General features: G+C 55.5%; 2 protein-coding genes across 2 annotated transcripts; both read right to left on the reverse strand.

The window, feature by feature from the left end:
- Positions 1–218: 218 nt before the first annotated feature.
- HOXC5 (homeobox C5) lies at positions 219–2506 on the reverse strand. The gene is made up of 2 exons (XM_080659281.1): positions 2015–2506; positions 219–1323 (listed from the first exon to the last, which is right to left on the reverse strand). The coding sequence occupies exons 1-2, from the start codon at positions 2466–2468 to the stop codon at positions 1109–1111; spliced, it is 669 nt and encodes a 222-aa protein (XP_080515407.1). The 5' UTR covers positions 2469–2506; the 3' UTR covers positions 219–1108.
- Positions 2507–4772: 2266 nt separating this feature from the next.
- On the reverse strand, positions 4773–7154 carry HOXC6 (homeobox C6). The gene is made up of 2 exons (XM_080661856.1): positions 6694–7154; positions 4773–5963 (listed from the first exon to the last, which is right to left on the reverse strand). Exons 1-2 carry the CDS (start codon positions 7091–7093, stop codon positions 5656–5658), a joined length of 708 nt encoding a protein of 235 aa, XP_080517982.1. The 5' UTR covers positions 7094–7154; the 3' UTR covers positions 4773–5655.
- Positions 7155–8718: the final 1564 nt, after the last annotated feature.

Raw genomic sequence — 8718 nt, forward strand, 5'->3', positions numbered from 1 at the left:
AGGCACCCGGGTCCTCCCCTTCCCCTGAGGCTCTTCTTGGGGCCAGGGGTCAGGACAGGAGCTCAGTTCACCTGCCTTGTCTCAATACCCCAAGAAGCTCCTAAAAATTCCTTTAAAGGGGAGGTTTAAAGGCTGTGGGCCTCCCCCTGCACCTCACAGCCCATTTAGACATTTTTGCCCAATATGTGCCCCAAACAGAGAGGAGCCACTGCATTTTTAGTCCTGTTCTCTCTTTGTCTTTATTTGATATGACAAAATATAGTTTCAGGAAAGACCTGGAGTCAATAAATAGTTGTACAACAGCGATGGGGCAGGCGGGCACAGAAAGTCGCGGCAAGGATACTAGCAGCCAGGAGCCCCTCAGACCGCTGCTGGGGTCCTGTGGCAGGGAACCTCAATAGTTGAGCTAGCTAGTGGTCTGAGGCTGGGGGCCTGAAGGCATGCAGAGGGCGCAGGCTGAAGAGGGTCCCGGGGTTTGGGGTTGGGAGAAAGGTTTAGAGAGCATAGGACAACCCAAGGAGTCCGAGGCAGACTTCAGTCGGCTCCCCCTTTTATTATGCAAATCCTTTTAAAACGAACAACGTTAGTGTAGTCCCTACAACGAAGCACCCCGAGTCTGGCGCCAGACTCCCCCAGGCATAACCGTTCTCTCTTGCCAGATCGAAGAGGCCTGGCCAGCCTAAACCGGGAACAAAGGAGAGAGCGAGGCTGGAGGGTCGGGGAGCCCGGCCTGCAGCAACCACACGGCCCACCTTAACTCGGGTGGGTCAAGCTGGGGCTGGAAGCCTGAGAGGAGGCCCAGGCCGGTCCGGTCAGCGCCAGCCTGGGCAGCGCCAGTAAGCCACAGCCCTGGGAACCCTGCGGAGCTGGCCCTGGGGCGCCCCAGAGCTGAGCAGAACTGAGGGGAGTCAGCACAGCATGGTCAGCCCCGCGGGAACCTGGGGTCGGTGGAGATGCGGAATGCCGGGGAAAGCGCTTTTGTCTTTGAGGCCCGGGAGCTGGTCCCCAGCCACCGCCCTTGCTCTAAAACAGAGAGGAAAACCGAAAAGGAAAGGCGAGGGGAGTGAAAGGAGCTCAGGGTGCTTTTGGCGGGCCTCCCCGCTGCCTCCTAAAGAGCCTCTTTGCTTTTCATTTTGGAATCTTTCTTCCACTTCATCCTGCGGTTCTGGAACCAGATCTTGATCTGTCTCTCGTTGAGACACAAGTTGTTGGCGATCTCTATGCGCCTGCGGCGAGTGAGGTAGCGGTTAAAGTGGAATTCTTTTTCCAGTTCCAAAGTCTGGTAGCGCGTGTAACTGGTTCGGGACCGCTTGCCGTCTGTCTCTGGAATATAAGCCCCCCCAAGCCAGGAAGGGGTGAATAGCGTGCAGCGCCTCAGCGTCCCCACCCGAGTCCCAGGCCCCGACCCGCGGCGGAGGGACTGGAGGCGAGCAGGGCGAGACAGGCCCGGCGGGCCGCAGGCGGGCCCGGCCCAGCCCAGCCCCGGGAGAGGCGCCTCCGCCCAGGCAGGAAACTTTCCGCCGCAGCCTTCACTCCGCAGCCAGAGGGGCTGAGGGGTGGGGGGAGAGGGAGACCCAGGCTCGGACCGAACAATAAGCACCCTCAAGATCCGAGCACCGGGGACCCCCCTCCCGCCCCTCCCAAGTCGCTGGAGTCCTCCGGAGCGGCGAGCGCAGGCCGAGCCGGCTCCACGGGGGAGGAGGGAGCCGCGGGGGGATCCCCGCGCTGGAGCCCCGCGCTCCTCACCCTTTAGATCCCTCTATTTTTTTAACTCCCTCCCTCTCCCCCAAAAATTGAATATTGCCTTTTATACACGTTTTGTTCCTATGATCCAATTATGTCGTCGTAAATTTGGGCGCACACAGCCTCTAAGCCTTTTAGTGGACAGTTTTACGAGCCATTGATGCCTGGATCGTAAAATTTATGGCCGCAGGTTTTTTTTTCTTTATTTGCCCCGCATGGCCTATAAAACCCAGGCGGACCCGAGCGCGCAAAATGAAGTCCTAAAGTTTACCGTGGCTCATGTGCAGTTTGGTCATCCACGGGTAAATCTGTAGCGGGGCCGGTGGCTGGCTCAGTCCGGCAGGCTGCCCTGTCTGCGCCTGCTCCTCTTTGATCTCCCCACTGCTCTTAGCTCGCTCCTCCAGCGCTGGGCGAGCCGCCTTCTGACTGTACATCCCGGGGTTCAGAGGAGCCGCTTCGTCTCTGCCCAGAGCGTGTCCTGGAGCGGCCGCGGCGCTGCAGGCGGGGCGGTCGGGGTGAGCCCGGGGGTTGGCAGCCATGTCTACCCCGTGGAGAGAGTTGGAAGGCGCAGGCGGTGGGAAAGTGATGCTTAAGTCCAATCCGCCGTAGCAGTACCTGGATGCCTGCACCTCTGAGGCCGATCCATAGTTCCCACAAGTTTGCATGTTATAGGCAGGGATATTGGGGCTCTGCTTATAGAATGAATTGGCTACGTAGGAGCTCATGGCGGGGAGGGCCCAAAAAAATTTCTGCACCCTTTTTGATTAAGGGTGATTTGTGACTCTTTGAAGTTGAGGGGTTTTTTGTTCTCCAAAGTGCACAATTTATAGGTGGAGATATCTCTTTCTTTATCCTATGCGCTCTTCCCAAATAAGGGAGCCTTAAATAGAGTCACGTGACTCCAGCGGCCACTCATAAATTTGGTTTGATGACCTCCGGGAGGTTAGTGATGGAAGCCGGCGAAACGCATCTTGATATGTTGGCAAAGCCTAACCAAAGGGGAGAGGGAATGAGAGAAACAGAGAGAAGGGGGAGGGAAAAAAATGGTTCTTTTGAATTGGGGGTAGCCGGGACAACGAGCCCATAGCGACACCTGGTGCCTACTTGGAGAAATTGCAGCCTGGCGCGCCGGCTCTCCTTTCAGACCTATGGATTTTCTACCCTGTAGAGAAGCTGATTGTTGCTGCAACAAACCCCTAAAATGGCCTTTGAAATTGTATTTAATTTTTAAGGGAAGAGGAGGCCTCGTTTAGGATGCACTGAGGGTTTTTTTGGTAACTGATAGACCTGTCCTCTTCATCCCCAGGGCCTTCCAATCTTCAAAAATGGCTGAGGGAAGGGGACTTAGGTGGGGGAGGGGACCTGCCCAGGTTGGACTTAGAGGGGGCTTATCTCAGGTTGGAGATTCCTCTCCTTGGATGTCCCAAAGCACTGCTATTGCTGAGAAGTTGCTTGTCAGCATGGAAAAGTGAACCAAGCCTCTGGAGAGGTAGACAGGATGCCCAGGAGAAGTGATCCTGGGTGGGCAGAACTAGATGGGGGTGGGGTGGGGTCATGAGGCTGAGAGTACTGGGGACTCTGGGGTGAGCCTGGAGGTGAGGAGCCATGGTAGCTGAGTAGACCTCCTCACTATGCCAGAGACCCCAGAGTAGCAACAAGGTCCTTTTCAACGTGTGTGTGTGTGTGTGTGTGTGTGTGTGTGTGTAACCAGACACAATGGCCTGGAAGACTGCTCTACATCCCTGTGTATGACCCACATGTGATACCTGTGTCAGATATTTCGGATAGAAAATAGATGTTAATTGAGGGCATGGAAAAGCAAGATTCAAGCCTCCACAAATATATGGGCAGGGCAGAGGACATGACCTATTTTGTGCCCTATGGAGAAAAGGCCTCTGGACCAGGGACTTAAATCCACAAGGCCCACAGGAGAGGAATTTCTGAGCTATTTGGAAGTGCAGGAAGAACCTGACTGGGGGTAGGAGAAGGGGGTGGGCAGAGCAGGCGCCTGGGCAACCTTCACAGCCCATGGTCAGGGGCTATACAGCCATTCGGCCCCTTTCCGACCCCCCTCCCCAAGCTCCAAGTCTTATTCTTTCCTGCCTGCCTCTCCCCAGGAAATCTCCGCCCCTGCCAGGAGAAGCGTCCCTCCCCCCCCCCCCCCCCCCCCGCCGGCGGAGGCGCTGGAGGGGGCGCTGGCGGGGATCTGGAAGGTCTAGAAAACTCTGACGGATTTTTTTTTCTCTCTGGGAGACCCCCTCACTACCTCACCCTAGTCCACTCAGGTTTCTCTGGCTGGGCTTAGGGAGAGAAGGCCTGCGCTGGGGGAAGGTTAAGGCCTGGCTGCGCTCCTCATCCGCGGAGTTTGAGGGGAGAAGAAAGAGTGAGGAACCAGACTGGGCTGGGGCTGTGAGGAAGAAGAAATTTTGTCCCAGCCACGTCAGGAGTCCCAGAGCAGGCGAGAGCTCAGTTTCCAGGCTTTCTTTTTCGAGATGTCCTTGAATCGCTCAATCCCGGCGAAGGGCTCAAATCCCGCTGTCTTCCTTTCCCCTCCTCTCTCCGCCTCCGCCACGTTTCGCAACTGTCGGCCTGGCGCGGGCAGGGGGCTGCTCACAGGGCGCCCCCTCCTCACTCCGAGAGTGGGCGGGGGAGCCCTGGTGCCCTGGATAATGCTGCTTTTCTGGATTTGGAGGGCTTGTGGGTCAGAAGACGGACCCCACTATCACAGGCAGGAAGAAAGGCCTGCGTGGGGCTGGAGACCAAGCTGACTAACCCCGGCTTCTCCCTTACCCCCATCAAAATCCCAAGCCGCTTTTTTTTTGCGGGGTGAGTGTGTTGCTTCGCGTAGGGAGCCCAGGAGAGGCCTCCCAGCCCCACGGAGGGGGAGGCCAGGCTGGCGCCCGCTCGGGAAAGGCGAGTGGAGAGGCTGGGGGCTCGCAGGCTACAGGCAGGCGCGGGGCTCCGGGAGCGTGCCCCAACCTTCACCCCCAGGCAAGGCGGGCGAGCGAAGTCACAGAAATCCCGATATAAACTTTTAAAAATAATATCAGTTTTATTAAATATTCGGGGACGGATCCAGAGGTCGGATTTATACAGGAGGGTAACACGAGGGGATTTTTTAGAATTTATTTTTTTCTCCTACTGGCTAAACAAACGTCATTCACTTTTTTGCTCTTTTTGTAATTTTCCCTCTCTCTTTTTTTTTTCTTTTTAAGATGGGATCGGAACACGGACGGTGCTAAACATAAATATAAATACAGAGACCACAAATACAGCTAAAAATATTCACACAGAAACGGTCACAGTTTGTAATATGCCATAATGACCCCCAGGATTCTTTAAATACAATTCGCCTGGGCTGGGCATTTGCTGGGGCAGAGGGGCCGGGCAGGGGCTGCGGGGAGGCCCTGGGGGTGGCTGTGGGGCCAAGACGCACCCTCCTTGGGCCTCCCGCCCTCCCCGCCGCCAGGCCGGGCCCTAAGGCCCCGGAGTGGAGGCCCCGGGCCCGGGAGCCGGCTCTCTGCGCAGGGGCGGGAGGGGGCGCCGAGGGGGTGGGAGGCCAAGTCCTCATTTGAGGGAGAACAGTGGAGTCTGAAGCGAGGTTCAGGGACAGAGCCCCCAAGGCCTGGGCGGGGGAAGGGGCCTGCAGACAAGCCGAGAACGAGCTAGCGAGGGAGCGAGGAGGAGGAGGAGGAGAAGGAGGAGGAGGAGGCGGAGGCGGCGGCGCATAGTGAGAGAGTTTGTGCGGTGAGGGCGGGGGTCCAGAGTTTACTTTCAGGTCCATATCTGACTCCCTAATTTTTCTCAGGGTGTCAAGACACACCAATTGTGCCAGTGATAAATACAGAGTGTGTGGTCAGGAGGGCGTTGGGGGAGCGGAGGAGAAGGAGAGGGGTGGAGGGACAGTCCCGGTCACTCTTTCTGCTTCTCCTCTTCTGTCTCTTCCCGCTTTTCCTCTTTTCCGCCCAGGCTGTCGGCCGCGGCCCCTCCGCCGCCCCCTGAGAGCGTGGACGTGAGATTAGATTCCTTTTTCCACTTCATCCGGCGGTTCTGGAACCAGATTTTGATCTGTCGCTCGGTCAGGCAGAGCGCGTTGGCGATCTCGATGCGCCGGCGCCGCGTTAGGTAGCGGTTGAAGTGAAATTCCTTCTCCAGTTCCAGGGTCTGGTACCGCGAGTAGATCTGGCGGCCGCGCCTCCGGTCCGCTCCATAGCCAACCCCTAGAGATCAGGCACAAAACACACCAAAAACAATCAGCAAGGCGTCCTCCGCAGAGCATTTAGCCTAGCAAAGTCCTGACCCTCCCAACTTGACCAGCAGCCCAGGGCCCCTCCAGCCTTCTCCCACTTGCCCTGCCCCACCCCCACTAGGGGTACAGCCAGGATCCCAACTTCAGTCCCCCCCACCCTATAGGTTGGTAGGTGTGTGTCCCACAGAATGGTGGTAGGGCGGGGGGGGGGGCAAGAACCAGGCAGAAAGCTGTAAATCTAAAAGCTGGTTTTTGAAAAATCCTAAACACTGGGGATGAGGGCCCTATTTCTCAACGATTGAACTCCCCCACCTCCCTAAGCACCCTAGCTCCTTGGAAACTTCTCCCCCCACTTTCTGCCCCCTCCTTCCCCCTCCCTTCTCCTCAGACTGACTCAACTTTGGGGGTTCCCCCACCTCCTGCCTCCTCCCCTCACTCCCTGCCCTGTTTCTGCCCCCCCCCCCCCAGCTCGCCTTGGAGCCCTCCAATCGGTCAGGGGCCGAGGGGGCCAGGGCCCTGCGAGCAAGCGGGAGGCGAGCAGAGGGGGCAGAAGAGGGGGCCCTGTCTCGGCGTCGGCGAGGAGACGAGCGTGATTGTTTTTATGGGGCCATAAAAAACTCTCTCCGCCCGTTCTTCTAGGGAAGCCGGTCATAAAGCCAGTTCAGTTTATTTAATTTATATCTCGGAGCTGTAAAACTCACCACTGTGCGAATTCATTCGCTGCATCCAGGGGTAAATCTGGATACTGGCTTTCTGGTCCTGGGGCGCAGTCCTGCCCTGCTCAGAACTAAAATCCTGAGCGATTGAGGTCTGTGTGTTATGTCCTAAGGTGTTTTGTCTGCAGTTTGAGAGCATGTCTTTCTCCTGGTAAAAGGAATTAGATCCATAGTCATACGGCCCCCGGCTGGAACTGAACACGACATTCTCCTGTGGCGAATAAAAGGGAGTCGAGTAGATCCGGTTCTGGGCAACAGCCGCTCCATAGGTCGAGAAATGCCTCACTGGATCATAGGCGGTGGAATTGAGGGCGACGTTGGGGAGGACGTCCTGGCCCCCGGCGAGGTGGCAGGATAAGGAAGGGTTAGTGAAGTAGGAATTCATCCCTTTGCCTTTACCTGGTCGGGCTATGATTTCTTTAATATTTATTTCTGTCTCCAGTTTGTACTCGGAACTAGATGGTTATAGGGACGGCTCCAATCCAGGACAGACAAAATGACAAAGTCAGCTGACCCCCTTCCAGCCAATCGCAAGCCAGATGTCAAGAAGGGGGAAAAAAATCGCTTCTGCTTCTGTTGATTCCCTAGTTGAGACTAAGTGTGTGCTTTGAAAGTAAGACTTGGATTTTTAAAATATATATACACGTAAGGGAGCTGATTTGGAGGTGAAGGAAGGGTGAATGTCCGTGAGCAGGGCCTTGGGGCCCAGGGAAGGAGGGCTGCACTCGCTCAGCCCCAGCTAACTTTGCTGTGCAGTGGCCAGAGCCAGGGCTGGAGAATCTCTGTATTTTCAATCTGATTTCATCTTTTATATCTGCTCTCTCCTAAAATTACATCTTGATTTCTCCATGGGAGGAGCTCCCTCCCAGCTCAGGGGGGATCCCCAGAAATCCTACAGGAAATCCTGGTTTGATATTCCACGAAGTGATTCCTCATCACCAAACCAGCATTTTTTCCCCAATAATTTTTTAAATCAAGAGTAAGAAGAAATTCATAAACATGATGCTCAGAGGAAGGAGGGTGTGGCTGAGAGTCTTGGATGTAGGGGAGCAAGTAGGTCTCAAGGGGTAAGGGTGAGACTTCAGGGTAGTGGCAGATCTGAGGTGGGCAGAGGGGCCAGGCAACTGCTCTCCTCTTCCCCAGCTCCCTCTGCCTCTTCCTCAGCACCCTCTTTTGGGGGAAACTCTGGCAGCATTTTTGCCTAAAAGGGAGAATGTATAAAGATACTATAGGAAAGGGAGGGAAAGAAGCAAAAGGTGAAAGAGAAAGAGAGAGAGAAAGGAAGGAGAAAGAACTCAGAGTCTTTCTAGACACATCAACTCCTGTTTATGTTGGTGAGAATTTATGATTTGGAGCCATTGAGGGCCGGTGGGGTAATTCACATAAGATCCAGCCAGAAAGAGAAGGCTGGTGGGGCTCTGATGGACATTTAGCATCTTGCAAGCTCAAGCCCTTGCACATGTCAGAAGCCCCCTGCCCCCTCTGGGCTCTCTACCCTGCTAAGGGAGGCACCCTTGGACCTGAGCTCTGGGGCTTGGAGATCCCAGCAAAGTGTTCCTAGGGAGCTCTCACAGGAGGGTCAGCCATACCTGGTGGGGCCCAGCCTCTCAGCAGCCCCTACCCCCCCCATTTCTTTCCACCTTGAGGCTGAGAAAAAGGAAGAGAAGGCAGCTGAGTCCGAGGTTTCTGAGGGAGCCGCAGTGGGCGAACTGAAGCAGCGGAAGGTGTGCAGATGGGGTTTTACTCCTGATTAATCCAAACTTAATTTGCTATCGTGACATAGGCTAAAAAGGCTTTGAGTTGACAAGGGGTGGTGGGGCAAGTGAAGAGGGCAATGGAAGCTCATATTTTCCCCTCATCATTTTTTTGGGGGGAGGACTGGCTATAACAAGGACCCGGATGTCGCCAGATTTTATGATCTTTTCCTTCTGTGTAACAAAGCGGAGTAATCAATGGGTAGCAATAAAGCCATAAACGGGACTATGCTGGGAAAAAACTCGTTTATTCATC

The sequence above is a fragment of the Plecotus auritus genome (assembly GCF_963455305.1).
Source record: "Plecotus auritus genome assembly, chromosome: 3".
Taxonomy (NCBI): domain Eukaryota; kingdom Metazoa; phylum Chordata; class Mammalia; order Chiroptera; family Vespertilionidae; genus Plecotus; species Plecotus auritus.